General features: G+C 39.5%; 1 protein-coding gene across 1 annotated transcript in view; it reads right to left on the reverse strand.

The window, feature by feature from the left end:
* Positions 1-1,822: 1,822 nt before the first annotated feature.
* LOC307041052 (inositol 1,4,5-trisphosphate-gated calcium channel ITPR1-like) overlaps positions 1,823-23,258 on the reverse strand; it is a 30,877-nt gene continuing 9,441 nt past the window's right edge. Inside the window, exons 3-10 of the mRNA XM_079684372.1 lie at positions 22,390-22,554; positions 20,883-21,072; positions 20,284-20,376; positions 18,526-18,674; positions 16,758-16,923; positions 15,794-15,954; positions 4,509-4,670; positions 1,823-2,927 (exon numbers count right to left, since the gene is read on the reverse strand). Of these exons, the coding sequence (XP_079540498.1) occupies positions 2,841-2,927; positions 4,509-4,670; positions 15,794-15,954; positions 16,758-16,923; positions 18,526-18,674; positions 20,284-20,376; positions 20,883-21,072; positions 22,390-22,554 (1,173 nt within the window). The 3' untranslated portion in view covers positions 1,823-2,840. The remainder of the gene's footprint in view (positions 2,928-4,508; positions 4,671-15,793; positions 15,955-16,757; positions 16,924-18,525; positions 18,675-20,283; positions 20,377-20,882; positions 21,073-22,389; positions 22,555-23,258) is intronic.

Genomic DNA, 23,258 nt, shown 5'->3' on the forward strand with positions numbered 1-23,258 from the left:
ACCATATCAAATAATACATTTATTAACTACATTATCTCATTTAGCTGTATACACAAACAAAAAATACTTACCAGTCGTTGAACCAGGGACCAGGGACGTGCACAGACATTTGGAGGGGCTATTGCTCTAAACTGGAGCTCTAAACCCCCCCCCCCACAATAGCCTGTACCTGTGCACGTCCCTGCCAGGGACCCTGCGGTTGTGAGTCAACTGCTTTCCAGCTGAGCCATAGCCCACACACTGAGTCTACCTGAAAACACTGCACCCTATTTATTCCTGTATGTATTCCTGTATTTATTTATTTATTTATGTTTTTATTCCTACATTTATTTATGCTTTTCATTATTTATACTTATGACATGTTCCGACCTCTACATAAGTGAGGGTCTGAGCTCTCTTAATTCCATCGTGTCACCGGGCCCGGGTACAGGAGGGGTAATGTCGTTCTTATTATACATCCATGGGTAATATGAGCGTTGTGCTTAAACCGATCTAAAGCACTTTCTGAAGCAGTCACGTGGTATTGAGGGGCAGCGAGGCTGTCCGAAGCCTCGGCGCAATACGTAACATCACTACTACTAACGTGTTCAAATAATATTTTTGAAAAACATTTAAAATCCTGCATTCAACATTGGATTTAAAAAAAAAAAAGATTTAGCAACAAGATATAGTTTAAGTAAAACAGTAAAAGTATGAATGCAGAATGGCCCATTTTAGAATACAAAATGATTGTATTATATTTACACAATACATGTATTCAACTGTTTATGACTTAATTGTTGCTGTTGGTACAGGTTGGGGTTATTTGAATTACTTTACATGCTGCTGGGCGGCAAGACTGTAATAATTTATTTTGAATCTCTAACCTGCTGCAGAGTAGCTATTATTTAAGCTAAGTAACTGAATAAAAAATACAATATTTGCATCCAAATTGTACTATAAAGTAGCATTAAATGGGAATACTCAAGTAAAACACAAGTACTTCAAAATTGTATTTAAGTGTAATACTTAAATAAATGTAGTAACTTTTCACTACTGTTGAACCATTTTCCTTTGAAATGTAATGGAATATAAAGTAGCTCTGGAGTAAATGTGCCCAGTTCCCCCTACTGCGAATAATTACCGTACCCATGTTGCTACTGTGGCAATGAAATGATTATGTCACGATAAAAAGTTTGAGGGACAATGTAGTTGGCAAGAATCTACATTACGTTACTCATATGTTCAATAGATTTGATCTGATTCTGTGTTAGCAGTTTGTTTTAACATTAACATTCAATGTAAACCTGTGGAGGATAGGAGCACATTGATGAGCAACATGCATGCTCTCACTTCAATTTTAGTTTGACTCAAAGCAAAACAGCATCTTGACTCCGAGTCATTTACACTGCATTATTCTATGTTGCACACATGGTGAGAGAGGCTCATCTGAAGACGAGAGAAGCTTGATAAATACTTGGCATGCAGAGAACCCTTATAGAAAGTCCCTATACATCAGGATGTATGCCAATTTAAATGCAGCCGATTATACACATTCCACTCGAATGCTGGTAGTTTCCCTGAAAGCTAAAACTTAATTCAGGACAATAAAGTTATATTAAAACTGGAACACACCAGCTGAAATTCCTACATCGGATTCGTGGAATTTATTTATAGTTGTATCTAGAACAACATATACAGTGTTCTATCTGATTTAATTTACTAAATTAGATTTGGGTAAAAATGTACAAGGTTGTATAAATAACCTTCCAGGCTGAACATTGTTAAACAATAAAGCAGTTTATTTTATATTTATAACTACTAACAATAAAGACAACACACATTTAAGGATAATTACATCAATTTTAATAAATAATTCTACTTTAATATACAAATAGACAGTGCTTAGATCTTGAGTTAATCTTATCATTCAGTTGTTTTTCTCCAACTCGTTTTCTATACAAAAGCGAAGATAAGCAGCAAACTTTATGTACACATAGTAGTCAAAAAAAAAAGCAGCATGAAAACCAACTAATACATTTTAGAGCAAAGTAAAATAAAAGTTAGAGACTCAGCAAACATGTGTCGGACTTTAAACAAAGACGGAAACAGGCACAGTGGAACATGTCTGCTGGACATTATGCTAATGAAGTTTATCACAGTAACATACTCCTGAGCATCTTGTAATAGCGTGAGTGATACTGAATAAATCACACATTCTACATGTCCTTTAGAACTGAATTAAACAAGAAAGCAAATTTATCATAAAATAAGTTAGCAGTGAGATATGAAAACACTCGATTTACACAGGTGAAAGAAACTATTGCTCTCACACAATAAATAACTATCTCTATAGAGGGTGGTGGATGTAATTAAGGAGGCCAGCTTATATAGTATTATCTCTATATTTGAGTAAGCAAAGACAACTACTCCCTATTTAATCCAGAGAAACAGAAACAAATTGGCTTTTAAATAAGACATGATCGATTGAATCCACACACCAATGAGGTTGCATATTTAAGTTATTATATATTGCACCACATACAAAAATAAGACATTTAATACTGCCCAGAATAGAAAACATTAAAATGGGACTAAATATCCTCCTGTCCAGTTCATCAAGTTCAACCAGTAAAGGCCATGAGTTGAGAAATCCCAATTTAATTTTTTTTCTACGTAGAAAACTTTTGGCACCGTTTTTCCGACCGGACTGAACAGAACGAGGTGAGTGAGCGTCACTTTGTTAGCGTGGGGTAGAGCTACACATCGCCTTATGACTACCTATGGTACAGTGTTTCCCTACCGTTACTATGGATTACACTCAGTGCGGTACGCGTTGTATGCAGAGCCGTGACTCGACCTTACGCGGGCTGCTGGGGGTTGGCGTTCATGTGCTGAGGGTGTCCCAGCAGACCAATCCGCTGCTTCTGCTTCCTCTGTTCGGTCATCTGAAGAGCACCGGAAAAAAAAGAAGACACATTTTACAAAATGAATCCACCATTTTCCTCATCTTGGCTACATCCTCTGTCGATCTTACTTTACAGAAGCGAACACACGGCGCACAATGCTCCACTGATTCTTTTGAAATCCTTTCAAGCATCGTCATCCGCGCTGCTGTTTGTGACCGCTGACGAAAGCAGCACAAAACAATATACTAATACTGAAACCCGGTGAAAAGAAATTTCAAACATCAAGCAAAGCACTTGAGTCATAACACAGGTGCTAGCCTTTTTAGCGCCACAAACAGAAAGGGAAATTCTTCTTTCTGCCAAGAATTCACTTTTTCCTTTAACAAAAGGGGAGCATTTGACACCTCGGCACTGAAACACAACAATATTAAGAGCGAGAAGTCAAAGGGGTCTTGCAATGAGTGTGTCAGGAGGGATAATTCAATGTGTTGCAGAACATATCATGAAAACACATCAGTGGACGGTGTGAACTCAGTTATTTTAAAGAGAACGTCAGCAGCACACTTTACTGCTTGTGCTCTACTTTGAAAGAGTGGCATGTTCTCTCTGAGAGGAATCAGCATTAACGTGACTGCACAATCATACTTGTTGAATCGTTGCTTCATGAAACAAGTCAAAAACAAGCCTTGCACATGTTGGATTGGGACTGAAATGTGACGCTGCTGTGCCCTTCACAGCTTGCAGCAACACAATAATCATTTCCCTCTGTCTGGGTCAAAATGTCTCGGTAGCATTCACTTCCTCACACGTAGTTCTCATTTCAAGGGTAAAGACATTTTTACTATTCTGTTTACTAGAACCGCAGGATTGCAGCAATTGTGCAATAAGTCTCATGTATTCTTAGGCAATGAAGGGGCACTTTTCTGTGTGTTTATTTTGCAAAGTACTCTTTTAAAAGTCATTCTGAATGATTATTTCACTATGGAAATACAGATAAAAGAGCCGGGGAAAGGGAAGGAAAAAGAAGGATAATGTTTATTTTAAAATGTTGAAATCAAAAGTGTCAGGCATAAGGAAACTAAATGAGATGAGGAAGATGTTTCGGTTGCATTCTGAGAAGAAATTCTGAATAATATTATAGGTAAAAAGCTGAAATGTTGAGAATAAACATGTGATTTCTATCAGAGCAGATAAACTGAAAGGTCAGATATATTCTCTAAATATCAAACCATTTTCTAGGGAGTTTGACTTTGTTCTAGAAATGCAAAAAAAATACAAAAAAATACAAATAAATATGGATGTTCCTCCCTTCTACTTCCCTTACTCTTCTGTGATCTCACTCTGCGGTCTAATGAAAAGCTATTATTTTGAATTCTGTGCTCCGGTAAATTCTGATTCAACGAAATCAATGAAAAAACCAACACTTAAAAAAGAATCAAATGAAATCAGATTAAGAGCCTTATGAGCTGTGTTGTGATTTGCTGTATGACTCACCACCTCATGCATTTAGAAAGTCCTGCATCTAAAGGGCAAGAGCTGCAAACAAACAAACTTTGTGCAACGTCTGCTCTCAGCATCCGTTTTGAAACCCCATCAATTTCTTGTTACAGCTGAACCCACCTGCTCTTTGAGCTCCGTCAGCTGTCCTGACAGGTTGCACACCAGCTTCATGGTGGACTCCAGCTTCTCCTGCAGGCTGCGGATCTCGTTCTGCTCCCCGTCCGCATCGCTGCTCACCAGGGACATGGCCCGCATCCGAGGGAACCAGTCCAGGTTGTGGTCCTGGGGAACACACAGCTGAGGGGTTAACAGCAGCCAACATGGTGACACTGATGCATCACATGCTTTATGGTTTGTCTTAAGTCCGTTGTAAATTGGGCAGAAATATTACGTTTCTATCATTTTATTTTTTCAGTAGGATTATGGAAAAACGAAATGGTACCACTTTCATGAAATTTGGTGGAAGGATGTAGCATGGGCAGTCAAACTTTAGAGCGGATACACACAATATTTAGTTATTTAATTAAAGCGGCCTTATTCTGCTCATTTCCAGGTTCATATTAGTATTTTGTTCCTCTCGTGTCTCAATGCTTTAATGTTCAAAAAGCTCTTTATTTTTCTCATACTGCCTGTACTGCAGCACCTCTTTTCACCCTCTGTCTGAAACCAGAGCCTAGTCTTCTCTGATTGGTTAGCTGTTTAGAGATGTCCCGCCCATTAGCCTATCAAGTACAACCGATAACACACTACACAGGAAAGGGAAAACCCAGAAAGCAGAATAGGGCCCCTTTAATTACGCAAAATAGGACATGTTGGCCTGGCGGAGGTCTACTCTCCGAGTACACATCCTTTTATTATTATTCGATTAAACTGGAAATCTGGAAAGAAATGGCTTTCATTTCTATGTTTTATTAGAAAAATGCTTCACACATTTGGCATCAAGAGTTAACAACTGACAAGCTCTATTTGATTAGTGTTCTTTAATGTCTTCGGCTTTAATGGCTGTGTGCTGTGATTTGAAGACTACTATAAAAGCAATTATGAGGGACTTTCCATATTTTAATCACATGGGATGTGGGGACATTCTTCAAATCAATGTAAACAGGCCGTTCACTTATCGGTGACATGTTTTCCATCACGTCTACTCGTACCTTACGTTCATGCATGATACAACTTACACAAAGATGAGAAATAAATGTCCTCATTTGACTCAAAATCACAAAATCACACGCTGATATAAACAGGAAGCACTTTAATTCTCAAGTGAGGCAATACAACTATCATTGGCTGTTTCATTAAGAGCTGAATAAAACTAGCCACTCTATCTGGAGGTGAGGTTTATTTTTAAGTGTGTGTGGTGAGTTACATTTGTTTCACTTAAAGCTCACCTATTATGCAATATTTGAACAATATATTACATTTTCATATCTATACAAAACATGTCTCTGAAGTGTTTTGCTCAAAATACCAAACCCATTGTAGCCCTGCCTCATACCCCTCTATTTCAGCCCTGTTACTAAAGTGCTGATTCTGGGTCTGTAGCTTCAAATGGAACCAAGCTGATGCTGGCCACGCCCCTTTGACCTCTGAGTCTGTGAAGAGTGTCTAACGGCAGAAACTCGTGATTAAACGCCATATTATGTGCCAAACCACATCAAGGATTATTTCTGAAAATGTCTCAAACGCTTACTGTCTCGTGGGTCACAAGGTGAGTACCTTTTTATATCCGGCTTTTTTTACACATATTTTCTCCACTACAGCGTTAGCTCTGAGTGTTAGCGATGCTCGCTAATGTAAACACAGACCATATTACATCAAAAACACATCGCGCATTGTTTCTGATAGAGCACATTCCTAATCGGGGACGATAGGTTGGGCCGTGGACTGAACGTTGCCAGGAGTTCAACGTAAAGCCAGCACACATTATAGTAATGTCTTCATGACCGCAGCAAAATCTGGATCAGCTCTGTTGAACCTCCGTCTTAGAGAGGTGGGTATGGAGGAAATGAGAGAGGGCCTTTTTTTCTTACCCTGTGTGAGTCTCCTTACACACCGGGGACACCTATTTATGTATAAAAGACATCGACAAGTACATTTTGCATAATAGGTGACCTTTAAGAGTACACGTTTGATACACAAGATGAAGTGCTGATTCGTTCGTGTTAAAGTTAATTTTAAATATCCCCTGGCATGAACGACAACTTTGATTAGGGACTGCTGACTAAAGGTTAGAGATGTTAAAGCTTGGCATGATGTGGGAACGATCACTTTCAGTACGTGTGATGGTGTAAACTGATTACAGTAGTTAGGATCGAAAAGGCAGTTTACATAGTGGGAGGTGTGAAAATAAAATATCTTAGTCTTGGTTGTAATTTTTCTGCATCCGTTTTATACGTGATGAAATAATGAAGCGGAGTTATTATTACGATTTTTATGAAATCACACTTACACTATTCGTTCTGGTCGACATTGTTTTAGTTGCTAAATGTAATTGATTTACATGCAGTTAATAAATCTCGACAGGATATAGTAGTTTTTATTATCAGTGTTGGAAAGTCCCGTTCTTGGACTTTCATTCACACGTTTAAGGGATTCTAAAGAAGCAATGCCTCTGTGTAAACCACTTTAACGTACATTAATACCTGCCATACTGTTTACTCTCTCTATGTTGTATCACTGCTGCTGCTTCACATTAATAGCAGAGAAAGAAAACAATATATGGCCAGTCCCAGTCTGTCTATTGGAAAATCATCATATATATTTTTGTGATATTAATGTCTTAAAAATGGTAAAATGCCCTAAAGGCTGAATCCACACACATTAATACCAGAGAAACAACATATTATAACTAGAGAATGCAATTTCTGAAGAAATTGCCTGTTGGAATGCTTTATGCTGAAAATGTGACGCTAAACTGCTATGCTGAAATGTAATGTGTAAGAAGAAAGTAAAGAATTTAGATTAAAATGAAATGTGTAAGAAGAAAGTGAAGAATTTAGATTGAAATGATAAATGAACACTGGGGGCTTGAATGTGTGATAAGAGAAGAAAATAAAGTAAAAAGGCTTGGAAAAGCAGCAGAATATTTGAACTGCAAACTTCTGAACTAACTTGATGGCAAAAAATCTGTCGCCATGGCAACGGCATTTGATGACACCCCATAATACGCTTAGATGCGTTGATGGCTGCATCGTTACCAAACCTGTGAAGTTTTGGGCCGTTTGGAGCAGTTTCACTGAAGTTATGAGAAAACCGTGTTTCATGGCGAGCATTGTGTTGCCATGGCAACGGCATTTGAAGAAATCTCAAAACTGTCCCGTAGATGTGTTCACGGCTGGACTGTTAGCACACTGCTATCTGAAGTCTGCTGCTCTGAGCATGTCAGTTGGAGCGATGACATCATCGTGTTCCATTACACAGGTGTTTATAGTTGAGCTAACGAGGCGTCCAGAGATCAAAGGTTTTCATTGTTCTGAATGAGAGATACACCTCTTACATGTGAACGTTTTGTGGAAGAACCGTAACAGATATCTGTGAAATTTCAAAACGTTAAGCATGTCAAGGAAGTTGAGTATCTGAAGTGTAATTTTTGTGTAGTTTCGGGTTAATAATGTGGCCTTTTTGGCAGTTTAACTAAAGGTGTGCGGCTGCTGCCGTGAGGAAATATCTGCCTGAAATTACAATGGGGTTTAATGGAGGAATGTTGAACGTTGTTGTCACTTCATGCCCTCAAGAGGCATTTTGTTTAATTATTTTTGCTTAATTATTTGTCATTTTTCAAGCTACGGGATGCTTTCCTACGTTTGTCATGATAAATTATGTCTCAGGAATATAGGGTTTGGGAATTATGGCAGTTTAAAAAAAATATATGAAGGCAAATTTCAAGATTTTCTACCCTCTAGCTGTGACATCACGCACTCTAGTTAATGTTAAAATCTGAAGAAAACCTCTAAAACAAGGTCTGAACAATGTTTAATATCTCTAAAAGTAAGAATCAGATTTTAAAGTTGTTTTACACGAATAATGTCAGAAAGATGTTTAACATTTTAAAGTTAGAATGAGGTTTCTGAGTGAAAGTACAAATGAACAGTTAGCAGTTGAAGTCGCATGAAGATTTGTTGAAGTTGAAGAATTTCTCCATTGACTTCAATGGTTAAAAATGTGATGTATTATGGGATGTATCTCTGGAATTATGAAAGTTATGAATGAGAAAAGTAATAGCCATCGATTCCCGACCGAGCTGAACGTTTTGATGTTTGAACGGAGTTTCTGCGATGTTCAATGCGGGAGGAGAAGCGCGGCAAAATAAGTCGGCGGAATAATAAACTTTTCGTGCGTAGAATAAGTTAGTTGGAAAGCTGTTAACAGCATTCCCACTAAATAAAATATTTATGCAATCCCTTTCTGTCTACTTTATTTATCTGAAACATTCTGTATCGCTGGTTCATGTCCCGATCGGACCAGTGTGGACTGGTAGCTCGAGAAGTGCCAGTTCACCTAATGGTCACTGCAGAGGTGCCCTTGAGCAAGGCACCGAACCCCCCACTACCGCTCCCAGTTTCGCTGTGTGTGTTGTACTGTGTGCATGTACATCCGTGACAAAATAAAGAGTGTTTCATCCACCAATTCTTCCTAAACCGAATGAAATGGATCAAAAAGTGAAGGAAAAATAAATTGGCTTTTTGGTTTGTATTGGAAAATAAGACTAGCATTGAGAACCAAGTATTACATCAATACCAACTATTTATTAAGGTATCTTGCAATCTACTTTATTGTACCTTTCATGCACTTTACTTGTATTCATAAGCAACAGTGTCTCCACATGAACCCAAACACCGAGCTCAGGGATCACTCAGGGCCACTCGACTGCATTCTTTCACGCTCCCATCTCCTCTGGCACTCGACCACCACATGCCATTGTTATTGAGAGCTGTCTGAACCTGCTTTTTAAAAAGGCCACAGTCATGTGAACGCATGTATGTTTCACACGTCTCTATAGTCTGTCCTTCAATCTACAATATGATGCAGCATGAATGAAAGCAGAGGATGTCGCTGAGGTTGACTGGCTAAAAAACAGCAGAACTGGTCTGGAAAAGTCCCGGAGGTTTCAGTGGTTGATATGGGGGCGTTGGGGTTGAGGTGGCCTTCAGAACCACAAACCGGTTCAGAGGCAGACAGAGGGGAATCACACAGCGCTAAGATGATGAGCAACACACACACAAACAACCCCCACACAAACACACACATATTGTATTTCTCTCAATACATGTTTAAGTACGACATTTCTATCATTGCAGTGCTTTCATTTATTTTACAAATCATTCTGTGGTGCTATATGCAGTGCGAACTCAATGCAAAGAAGCCCTGGTGCAAATTAAGACAGTGACACAAAATTCAGCCAATCAGGGTTGAGATCAAGCTCCCAGGAAGTCTGCTCAGTGTCAAAGCAAATTGTCGTAGTGCCCAAACAATAGTACTACAATTTGAAGCCACTTGGCTCAAACATACTCCCATTGACTAACATTGGGAAATAGACTTCTGCAAATCAGCGTGTATCTTTTTAACGTTATAACAGCTAACCAGTTCAACACTTGAATCATTTCTGTTTAAATCATTATTGCATAACATTTGTAAAATACGCTTGAAGCCGAATCCATTCATGACTGAGCTGGGAGCGGACGTGACGCTGCCGTGAAAGAGAGAACTGGAAGCTTAGTAAAAAAATAAAATAAAATAAAAAAATAAAAAGTGTGAATGCTCTATGGGCCCAATGGAGGCTGAAGATTGGCTGGAGATAAGATACAATGTAAGATTAAAATGTACTTTATTAATCCCAATTTGGGAAATGTTTTTTGTTGCAGCAGCAGCATAAAACAAATCAAGGCATTGCACATAAGCTGTGGGGAATTTTGTGATCAAGAGTCAGGCCATTTTGACTTCATGTGCAACTTTCATAGGAATAAACTGGGTCCTGCTTCCGGAGCTATACCCAGTTCTCTTTATACATCCATGGTTGAACTTCCTGACCGTCACTGACGTACTGAAATTGTTGAATCAGACAAACCAACCCGCACCATGAATAGCACACAAAGCTCTACCGCACATCAAGTTTGAACAGAGACCAGACACAAATCTATGTTTATAAATGTAAGTATACAAACAATAGACTGTTCATGGTATAATCAATAAAGTCACTGCTTTATTTATGCCTATATGACATTATTTTGAGTGGGAATGGAGCAGCTACAATGGTAGCTTGAGTAACGTAGCCTGAATGATCAGATTTCCATTCAGAAAACAAGCATTTTGAGAGATTTTAGAGAATAAATAATTGAGGATGGAATACCTCCACTGTGACCTGTATTCAACACCCTGCTCTTATGCTCTAAAAAAAGTATGAACTAATCATCATTTAGGGGTAATTTCCCCATTTTGCATCCTGCCGGCCACAAGCACACGTGTTGTTGTTGCAAGCCGGCCCTCTTTCCAACCCCAGTGTTTACAAATGAACCCGCTTCCAGTAAACTGAGAAGTGAAGCCACGACTTAACACTCCGCTTCAATGGAAATGACGGAAGTACATTTTTCATTTTTAAAACCGCACGGCCATGAGAGAGAAACAGGATGCTGTGTGGTTACAACAGCAACAGAAAACGTCACAGTCATGCCACAAGACACCTGACAGCCAGAAAAATGGCTAAAAAAACCTCATCTTAACACACTTGGTAAACATAATGTGCACTACTCCGATCTGAATGTTTGTTTCCCACGGAGGCTTTACATTGGCTTTCAGGGATGGGGCACCCTGCAGTGTTGAGTGCAGAAAGAATGACCTTTTTGTGAGCAGAGCATCATGTTTTTACAGCTCAGAGAGGACATTTCACTCAGAGCCCTCCACCATTGACGTCAGTCCCAGTCATTGTCAGAGTGATCTGAATTCTACACCCCCCCACTCTCCTGTAGCTTCTTCCATGCTAATGCACCATCAAATAAATCGAAACACGGTGGGCAAGACGCAGCACACATCGGAGGCATTCTATAAATAGTGTGAGAGACATCGGTAATAGGCTGTGTAAATTACAGCAGCAATATGTTCAAACAAAACAATCAAAAGAGGTATAATAGAAATGTATATTAACAACATTGATCTATGCATTTCTTTAATGTAACTTTTGTATGATTTTATAATCCTTACAAAACCCAAAGCTGCGAAAAGTGTGGGTAAATAAAAATGTTAATACATCAAATAAGTTACTAACTTTAATTAAGTAAAACTGTACAACCAACAGGTCTTTGCATAAAACTGTGAGTTAATTTACTTAATATTTTCAATTTAAAACAATTATAAGAAAATGCATTTTTATTAAGAAGAATGTCTTACTCACTTTTCACTGAAGTAAAGTATCAAACCAAATCAAACTCAACAGAAGGTAACAAAACTCAAAGTACTTATTATTGTATTAAAGGGCCCATGTCATGGCCATTTCCACTGATCATAATTAAATTGTTGAGGTCTACTAGAATAGATTTATACTGTGAAATGTTCCAAACTCACATTGGTTTCGCATACAGCATCTCTGTAAACTAGTGGAGAGAGTGAATACTGCTGAATATACATAAACGGCTCGTTGCAGCTCTTGCACCCCCCCCCCCTCCCTGTGAGCCCAGTGTGCTCCGATTGGTCGGAACGTTGTGAATCGCGCTGAGCTCCCTGGAGGTGTGGTTTCCTTGTTTAGCGATACACAGCCAAACTCAGCCAAACTCATCCTGAGCACACACAAAGTCAAAGCCGAAGTAAAAACAATAAGTATGGCTTGATATTGAGTAAGAAAAAGGTTAATAAACGCTGTGAGAATGGGTCTGCAGAGAGAATGGGTCTGCAGAGAGAATTTCGCCGCGATCCCAACTGTCTGTTATCAGCCTGCAGCCAGGGAGGAGGGTTCAGCAGAGCTGCTTGCACTGAGTGTGTGTGTGAGGAAGTCTGTGGATTGGTCAATTTGGACCAATCAGCGGGAGCTTAAAGTAACAGCTCCGCGGACGTAACGTAACGGCTCCACGGATTGGCCCATTTGCGGCCAATCCGGCTACTGGCTGCTTCTACGACACAGCACCCAGGAAGTAAACAATGGACAGTGACGTATCTCCAACGAGGCGTTTTGGGGAGGTATTTTCTGTGTTAGAGTTTTACTCGCTACAGGGTGTACTTTGAGGGTTTTCACTCTTTAAAGTACATCTGAAAAGAACAAAACTAAAAAAGGTGCAAAGTAGACGTAGTTAGTAGCGTAATAGATTAGATTACTTTATTGTCATTACAAAATGCAAGCACAGTGTAACGAAATTAAGGAGGGTCTAACCAGAGGGCAAAACAGTCAGTTATATAAAAAATTATCAGAAGTATGTACAAAATAAATGATACAAAAATAAAAGGTAAATAGATGGGAAATTTATAAATAAGAATAAATATACAGACAATAATAAATACAGTGAATACAGTACTGTATATAAAACAGTAATGTACAAGGATAATTGCGCTTCAGCACACGACAACAACTAGGCAGTATGGAACAGCGTGGGGTTCATTGAAAGTAATGGGAGGGAAACTACCTTCAAACATGTGCCTGAATACAAACTTGTTTGGATGTATTCACCGTATTGCACATCGTAATGGTTCAAACTAATTGAATTGATTTCTGCTTAGCCTTCACAATCTAAAATGTAATTATTTCGAAATTGCAATTTAGCGTGCGTTTGTTAACGCTAAGGAAATTAAATCAATCAGAATCAGAAACAGGATTATTACCAGGTAGGTTGACACGTACGAGGACTTTGACTTGGTGTCGTGGTGCATACATAAGAATAAAAAAACGCAGATAGAGAACTATTTTAAGAACACTGTAATAACATTACAAAAAAATAAGAAATAATAAAGTAAAATATAAAATAAAGCAGTCATTTACATTGAAATAGAATGCAATAAAATATATGCAGTAAGCAAACCACGTCGTCCCTTTCTCAATCTTGATCTGTGCTGTCACACTTAAATAACTAAAAGAGCATGCTTGGAAACAAACATCTCTTTGGGAACAGAACAATGCGGCCGAGCATCAAACACTTGCATGTGAAGCTGGGAGTTAATGTCGGGGATGACTGGGTCAGCTGATGGGTCACGGGGTCTTTCGCACCATGTGTGTCTGCTTGGCTCCGCCGGCCCCTAAAGCTGCCGGTCAGAACGTGACCTTAACAAACTCCTTTAGGCTTAGTGGGGTGTAAGGTTAATGGGACGGGAGGATGGGGGTTAATCCTGAGTCAGGTGGTTCCTCACAAGACCGAGTGCAGCAGGTCGAGGAGAGGAAGGCAGCGTAGTGTGTGTGTCTAATGAGAAACTGCGTCAGAAAGTGACAGCAGAGCAAGTGCGTCAGGAGAGCAACCACTTCAGAAGAAAGGGGCTTTCCTCTGGCAGTCATAAACACTTATACTTGCTCATAGGTTATGAGGTTATGATGCCACCAAATAAACAATCAGGCAATTTCATTTCTGTTTTTTATTTCCACAGAGATTGTTTGGTTGAATCCACTGTGACGTGAAAAGCCAGAATTGACGAGCGTGTTTGTCGTTTCGTTTGTGTAGCGTCCAACGCGAGTACTTATTTGTTGAGATCTCAAAAATGTTTTTCCCACCATATCTTTGCTTCATTTTTCATTTTCAGTCTTTATTTCGAACAGATTAAAAAATAAAAAATTTGAAAAACAGAATACCGTATTGTTAAATACAGTATTTATCCACATTTATGGTAATATTTGTATATTCAACAAAAAAACAAAAAAACGTCTTCATATTAATAATAATAATAAATCATATGTGTCCGAAAAGGAGTAGGAGCAAACCTGCTACAGCTTTCTTTATTTTAAATCAGTTTAATTGAACTGTCTGACATCCTGTTTTGGGATTTAATATTAGAAAAAATAACCGACACAAGAAGATTATAGTACAGTATAATACACATATAGTTTATGATGAGAGGTCAATCAATCCATTCATTTAAATGAATTATTTAGGATTAATAAAAACAAACATATCAATGCACTTCTATATGCATGGAAAATATTTTTTTTTAATAATTTATTAAGCTAATAAACCTGTTAATTTGACAATCCTAAAATAAAATAAATAAAACATAATCAATTTTTTTTTAATAAAACCAAACAAATAAATCTGAAATATAAGGAAACACTTTTTTCTTTGATGATATAATAACTTTTTGCATTGACATTCTTTAAGGAGATATCCTCACACTGCTGATTAACAAAAGCATGCGGCTTGGTCCCGCTCTGCCTATCATGAGCTGTGTGTGCTTAATGATTAAAGCAAGGCATGGCTGCTTCGGGGGATTAACACATTTGATGCCAATGGCAGACTCTGCCTGAATGCTAATTCTCCATTCACTAAATTGACTGATGTGATAATACTTTGGAAGGATTCAAGGTCACGGAGGCCAGGAATTACATAATGCAGTACTGAGAGAAGAGAGGTAAAAAAAAACACACTGCCCGTCCGTCGCTGGTGCAGAAAAACAAAAAGCTGCAACGATAAATTATTTCTCGAAACCGTAAAGCCGATATCTGGAGCCTCAGCGCCTGCAGTGCTTTTAGCAGTGAAGGTTAACCTCAGTGGAGACCACAGCAGCTGATAGTGTGGCACGGTGCGTCTGCATGTGTTGTTTCTGAAGCAGGAATGGTTTCCCACAGAGGTCAAAGAGGTTTATTTTGAAAACAGGGGGGGCTTGAAAAATTGAGGATTTGTTCACAGAAAGCATATTTTATTTAACATGTAAGGATTCATGTGCAGGGTTATCAAGGTCCCTCCGCTTCACGTTTGATTTGAAGGTTTTCTTTTTTATTAATGACCGCCTCGTTGCACATTATCCTGAGTATTACACAGCCTCATACTAAATAAACCAACCACTTGACTCCCAATATTAATAGAACATTATTTTATTGTCCTAAAAAGTATCTCAGTGCTTCCACTAAAAAGCAAAGTCTTTAAAATGGCGGCAGCCCTTATTGAGGTTTCCTGTAACTGTCCAAGTCTGTTCACATATTCTTTTCCACTACCATACCGTGTTGCTGTTAGTGTTGACCTGTCCGTCTTCTTCTGGTGATTTCTCTGACGCCCAGCACCTCTTTCCCACTCTGCATTGTCCCTCCTTAGCAACAGTCATTGTGTTTGCTTAGCAGCAGCAGTGTGTTATCAAGTATTACCAACCTCTGTCCAAATTGACCAATCAGAATCGACTATTGAACTAAGCCGTGTAATTCGACCCTATAATGGCCCCTGCTGTGTAGATGTGAAGGTATTGAATGTGTGTAGGACTTTGAAACAGATCAATGTGTGTGACGTCATCCTTACCCGCATCATTTCGGCCACGTAGCTCTCCGGGCCGGTGTACTCTGTGGAGTCCTTCACCTTCACTAGGACTATGAAGAACAAGTAGTGCCACATGTTGTGCTCCACTTTGATGTGTTCTTCGAAGGTGACCGTCTTATTGTCAAACTTGTCTCTCTCCAATCCTAAACAAATCACAAGGATACACCACAGTCACACACAAAACACACCACACATCCCAAATAAACACTGTGAAGAAACACTCTTTGTGTCGCAACATGATGTAACCGCTCTTGTGATCTAAACGAGGATGACTAACTGAAATTGGCTCACAAGGGAATGGACGCACCAAACAGGTCAGGTCAGTTCGGCTGTCTGTCACACCAAATCCATTTAATCCTTTTTACGCTCTTGTTTTTTGCTTTTGCAGCAAAACGGAATAACCCTTAATGGTGTTGCCCAACTCAAAGTGATGTTAGTTCAATGAGTAGCCAATGGGTGACTGTTTATTGACTGATGAGGCCAGTGTCTGTGTACAGTCTAACATGGTCAAGACCCATCATGCAACAGGAAGAAACACTCCTCCGCAGCAGCAGCAGCAGCAGCGGCGGCACGGTAGCAGCAGCACTGCCATGACGAAACATTCATTCTGGGAAGAGGAGGCGTTTTGGTGTTTATGCTACTCGGAAAAAACAGCCCCCATGCTTCACAGCAAACATCACGCTCACTAAAGTGTCGTCTCAGAGCGGACCCCTCCTTTGAGTCAAACCTCAGCATTCACACCTGCTGATGACACTGCACAGATACACAGTTTTGCTTCCCGCTTTGACTCGAATGTATCACGGTTGATGTTTCTGCCTTATTACATTCTAAGAAGGGATGATGAGTAGGCAGAATACATTTAATGATAGAAAAGGTGACAGCGGTTATATGATCTAACAACTATATTTTGACCGTGCAGAATAACAGTTCTTTTTATTTCCCTCACCGCAAATGAAACAGGTTGTCTTTAAGATTTCCTCTTTCTTCTGCTTCTCGCTCCTCAGGTCGGCAAATGTGTCGATGATGACACCAAAGATGAGGTTGAGGACGATGATGATGACCATGAAGAAGAAGAGCATGTCGTAGATCACCCGGGCTGCGAAAAGAGGCTCCTGTTGGAGAGAAACAGGAGAAGATGTGTTAGAAGAACAAGATAGATGAGCTGGTGTTACCCAGTCATTAGTCATCATGTATCACATCGACCGTCAAGCACATTTTAAGCACTTTTTTTTTAAAGTAGCAAAAAAGAAATGTGACAAACAACAAATGCATAATACAAATTGAATACATTTATGTTTTAAATTTTTTTTTTTTTTGTCAGTTTATTGAACATGTCAGAAACAAAAACATACAACAATAATATATATACTCTTTTTTTTTTTTCCTTTTTCCTTCTCACTCAAATTAATAGTTATAACAAAGTACCAAAAAAAAAGAATAATAAAAAAAAATAAAAAAAATAAAGAAAAATCTCAAACATGGAAAGTAAAAAAGGGGGGGAATGGGCTATGCTTCATACATTTCTATAATTCGCTAGTAAGCAGAGAAGTAGAAGTAAAGGTTTGAAAATCAAAAAGTCGCACTGGCCATTTCCTCCATGCTATGTTTCCAAGTTTCACGCTATCCAAAGACAAAGCTAAGTTATTGCAATGATTCGAACGCATGAGCAGTAACATTTTGGCTTCTTTACTCTTAGGTGACTGAATAAATGAACACTAAGTAAGTTATATTAGTCATAGTGTAATATAAGTAGAAAGTAGAAATGAGGTATAAAGTGTTCTTAATCCTACCTTTGAGTTGTAAGATGTTACATTTCATTTCTAAAAGATCTGTCTTATCAAGATTAAAAAAATCTAAAGTACGTTTATCGAAAAAACTAATCCATTTACATCAAATCCTGATGCTATCACTGTGTTAACACATCACAGTGAGTCATAATGCAATCTCTGCATACAGAATGAGGTAAGAGTACATCCAATCAAACACAATCCGACACAACTGAAAACAGTACGGAGAATTCACATGAGCGTGAAGCTAGCTGAGGTTTGTATAAGCATGTATGAGTCTATGGGTCAAGCTTCAGATCTGACACATGTTGTGGTAGAGCACGAGCTCGTCTTCATCCTGGATAAATACCATTAATGCTTTTTTTCTGCCGTGTTTGAAGTTCTGAAAGTCCCCTACGCAACCTCATGACCTCAAGTCTTTCTCTCACAGACAGCCTCGTTATTAAGCCTGCTGCTCTCATTCCATCATATGGAATTAACAAAGCATTTTATATTTGCTTATGTGGTAAAAAATGTTATGCTCAGTACTTTTTGAAGATTTAATTTAATAAAATGTGCTTATTAAAACGTTTACTTTTTAATTTTTATTATCAGTGTTCTCCATCCACTTTAATTAAACGTAATTGAATCTGTGTGTGTGTGTGTGTGTGTGTGTGTGTGTGTGTGTGTGTGTGTGTGTGTGTGTGTGTGTGTGTGTGTGTGTGTGTGTGTGTGTGGTAAGGGACTGTGCAGGCATGTGATGTGTGTGTTGCATTTCAGTGGGGAGAAGTCCATGATTCCTATAATCCAATAGATCTTAAACTTCAACAAAGAGGTGAACAATTATGAAAAAAAGGCTCATTTAGGAAATGTAATTATACTGTTTTTGAAAGTCTTATCTAATCTTGGATGTGATTTTGTCCTTGTCGTGATCCTGTGCTTTTGTACCTCTTTGGATGGCTTCCTCAGGACGTCCCCAACACCTCCTCCACTCCTCAGGCCGTGACTCAGCACCGTGACAATGCACATGAGCAGCGAGTCACATGACCGCTCCTTGTCCTCGATCACCACCGCCGACGGCTGGATGGCAACAGTAGCTGTGGAGACACAATGATACTGTGAGATATCTGTCATTTCTTATAAAGAGAGTAAGTCCGCATGGCTATGACCAGCCAATGATGCCTTTAAACTTAATTGATAAAGGAGAGGATCCATTTATGATTAATGGGTAGACTGAACAGAAAAGGTAAGTTTTGTTACTTTATAGTTATATTGACTTATGTTGTTTTTTACACCCGTGTCGAACATGCTTAAATGATTGGATTACATTATTACTAACATTTTTAATTTCATTGTTAAAGCTGATGCAACTTTTATTCTTAATTCTTCTTCAATTTAGATATTTAACATCATAGTGACATCACTATGTAACACTTGCGCTTATATGGGCTAGTGCTTCAACACATTGTACGTGACCAATCACAACAGAGCTAACCAATCAGAGCAGACTGGGCTCTTGTTTCAGGCAGTATGAGAAAAATAAAGACCTTTTTGAACATGAACATTATAGCAAGTAAACATGTCTCAGTAGAAACACAACATACAGAAATGAACCTGCAAATGTCCATCATAGGGGCCCCTTTAAAAAGGCCCGTTACTTAATTAAAGTGCCATATATAAATATCATTATATTTACTCTTAAACAGTTTAATCTCTTAAAACAATAAAAACACTTAAAACCTCATGAGTAACTAACCTAAGAAGAACAATTTATTGACAAAGAAAACATTAAAGTTCATGTTCCCAGTTAAATGTAATGTGTTACTACCCACTAAGAATTCAACTACACAAAAAAAATTGAAGACTTAAGGTCCGATGCACAATCCTAACTCACTTGAACCCTAATGTCACACTGTTCTCAGACTTAAGGAGGGGGGGTCTCTGGGGAAATAACATGTCTGGGAATTTCTCAACTATCCTCTAAAATACAAGTCACCAGACTAACATGGCCTGGTGAAGCCCAGACGAGGTCGCGCCGCTGTGAGGACTCCGCATGGTTGGCTGATCGATTTCTAAGGTGCTGCATGTGCTCTTTGATTGGAGGCTTTCCCATCAAGGTCAGTCGGTTTGCAAATGTTCGTTGTTCGCTGTGAGAAGCTATGTGCGCGTTCACCGAGTGAACCCATCGACCAGCTCGTACCTGACTGCAATTAATCCCTGACCTCTGACCCCTACACCAGTCTAAAGCCCTGGTGTTTCAACCCGGCTCCCTGAAAGCCCCCAGTTGGTGTAACCGGGTTAAATCCCATGTGACCGCCCGGCTCAGGGGGACGGATCTCCTGAGTGATTGTCTGCGAGGTCATAAAGACCTTCACACACACACTCACGGACACAAGCATGAGTCATTAGACAGAGTCACACACTCGGGAATCTCCTGAGAGACATGCATGCACAAACACGTGGATTCAACCTAAAACGAAACACACACACACACACACACACACACACACACACACACACACACACACACACACACACACACACACACACACACACACACACACACACACACACACACACACACACACACACACACACACACACACACACACACACACACACACACACACACACACACACACACACACACACACACACACACACACACACACACACACACACACACACACACACACACCCCCCTACCTTCCCTCACAGCCTCTGTCGAACAGTTCTCCCCATTCTCTTTCCGGCAGACTCCACCAGAGAAGAACTCTCCCACCATACTGGCTCCATGCTCTATAGAATTTTTTTTTTTTTAAATGTAATTAAATAAAAAAAGATACAATAATAATACATATCATTTATACAGATCATTCATAAAAAAGAAAGAGTAAAAACATAAAACACAATTAAATATGTTTTTCTAAATTTGAATATAGACAGATTGTTGCAGTCACGGATGTGTTTGGGAAGAGATATCCAGAAAGAGTCATAAGCATCTACATACGTGTGTGTTTGTGTGTGTGTGTGTGTGTGTGTGTGTGTGTGTGTGTGTGTGTGTGTGTGTGTGTGTGTGTGTGTGTGTGTGTGTGTGTGTGTGTGTGTGTGTGTGTGTGTGTGTGTGTGTGTGTGTGTGATTGTGTGTGTGTTTGTGTGTGTGTTTGTGTGTGTGTGTGTGTGTGTGTGTTTGCTGCAGAGAAACATTCCTTGTTTCTTCTCTTGACTGTCCCCGGGTTCAGTGAAGGGCGAGGTATTTATCTCTGTCCCGGTTAGGGAGTGAGAGGTAACAACCTGTTTCGTACCTAGTGTTTTGTTGGGTATCCTGTCGACATTCAGAATGAAGTCGTCTTTGAAGAAGATGTAGCCCACGATGGAGAAGAGGTAGACGAGGATAAGAGCCAGCACGGCGGTCAGGAGAATGGAGCGGCCATTGCGGGTCACACTCTTTATTACGTTCAGCAAGGTCTCCTCTCGGTACACCAGATCGAAGAGCTGGAAAAAGAGAGGATTTAGAGATTGGATTACAATATGTTCAAATGTGGACTAAGAATGACCTTTTTCTGGTTTTGGTTATACATTTGGTAAACACCCAACACCCACCACCAGAATGCAACGCAATGCAGTTAGCATCCAACTGGAAGTGCAAGAAATGCAGTTAAATGTACAGATATGACTGTACATTCTATAACACATAGGTTTGAGCAAGCTCTCTGATTGGTCAATAGGCGTGTTTGATTCCACGATCAAACAACGATCAAATAGAACGTGCCTAATCAGAAAGTATCCAGTGGCCTACACACGCCACTATCCTACCGAAACTACTTCCATGAGCCTACATCGTGTGGTTTCCATAGCGACGTTTAGCGACCCACAGACGTTACACTGTTATACATTGTCTCTCGTTGGAAATCGGTAGCTACAAAATGTCAGATTTTAGAGTTCATTTTGATTTGTTGGGGGGCCTCAGTATTGATGAATGGTTGGACATGGACACAGACCACAAAACCAACAAAAGATTTGCGGCAACTGACGAGTTGAGTGCGTTGGAAAAAAGTCGCAACGAAAAGAGTACATTGGCGTCAACTACCTGGGCTGTCAAATGTCTCAAAGCGTTCTTAAAAACCCAGGAGAAAATGGTGGATTTCGGAACAGTGTCCAAACCGTTACCATGGGAACTACTTTCTAGGAACTACTTTCTGACGGAGATTAACTCAAGCAGAAAGCGTAGGTTTGGGAGCAAATTAGCCCACATTATTAAATTATTTTATGATATTGTTGATTACAATGATAGTTTGTGTAATAGAATCGCAATCATACACTTGAGGCCGTTCTCGAACGTCATTGAATCCAGTACAGGCGTACGGACCTCGGTGCAAGCGCCTCGGTCCTGCCGCAGTACTGTCTTACCAATAATGACGTTCAAATACGGCCTCTCGTGTATGATTGCTTAATTGGCACATAAAAAAAACAAAAATATATGTAATATTAACAGTAATATTAGGCATGAACTATGTCAAAAGTAGTCTTATATAAAAAACACTATGAAAGGTAGTGGAAAGTTTAATATAGACATGCACATAAATATCACAGACTAGTTTTAAGTATTGACACTTTGATAAATAATATGAATGAAATATAAATATGCACCCAGTGTACAAAGTTTTATAAATAAATATGTAAATAAAAATATGATCAATGTGCAAAGTCAGTCTTAAATGATGTTGGTAGAGAATAGAGACACAATTAAAACCTAGGGCCTATATGTCCAAGTGTGTGCAATGCATGTGTGTTTTGTGTGTGTTCACGTACCAGCAGGCTGTAAAAGAAGACGTGAACGAAGACCCCCAGGCTGCAGATGATCAGGTAGAGCAGGTGGTACAGGAACTCCACATCCATGACCATGGCCAGGTAGCCCCGTGTGAAGGTTCCCCGGTTCCCCACGAAGCTCGTCAGGAAGATTATCTTGTTACACAACTGGAGAACAATGGAGAGGGGATGTTTTTCATTGATAACAAAAATAAAGTGGAAGTGGTTAAGTGGTACAGAACGTCTCAGGCTTATGCATCTATGCTCAACAGTGCCATTTCTATTAGCATCTGTAATGCTACCGCAAGTTAAAGGGGCCCTATTATGCTGATTTCTAGGTTCCTATTTGTATTTTGTGCCTCTACTGGAGTGGTTCTCAAAGTGGGGGACGCAGAGGCATGACAGGGGGGGCGCGAGAGACCAGGAGGAAAAATGGTTATTTAAAAAAAAAAAAAAAAAACATATTTTGAAAAAGTATTGATTCGAAAATAATATGATACAGTACAGTACTATTACGTCTGGGTCTCTGTTTCATTAAAGCTCGGCTGTGTGTGTGTGTGTGTGTGTGTGTGTGTGTGTGTGTGTGTGTGTGTGTGTGTGTGTGTGTGTGTGTGTGTGTGTGTGTGTGTGTGTGTGTGTGTGTGTGTGTGTGTGTGTGTGTGTGTGTGTAACGAGCCATTTTGTGTGCGCGCGCGCGCGCGCGCGAGAGAGAGCACCGGTACCGGAGATCGTTGTTGTTAGCTTCTGGTGCTAGCAAGCTACGCTAACGGATATAAGGAGTTTTTTCAACAACAAGGTGGAGGAGACTCCTCTCCTGTCAGACTGAGAGGCTCAGTGAACTAAAGGACTATCCCAGTGTTATCTCAGTGGGT

This window comes from Notothenia rossii (genome assembly GCF_949606895.1).
Source record: "Notothenia rossii genome assembly, chromosome: 5".
NCBI classification, from domain to species: domain Eukaryota; kingdom Metazoa; phylum Chordata; class Actinopteri; order Perciformes; family Nototheniidae; genus Notothenia; species Notothenia rossii.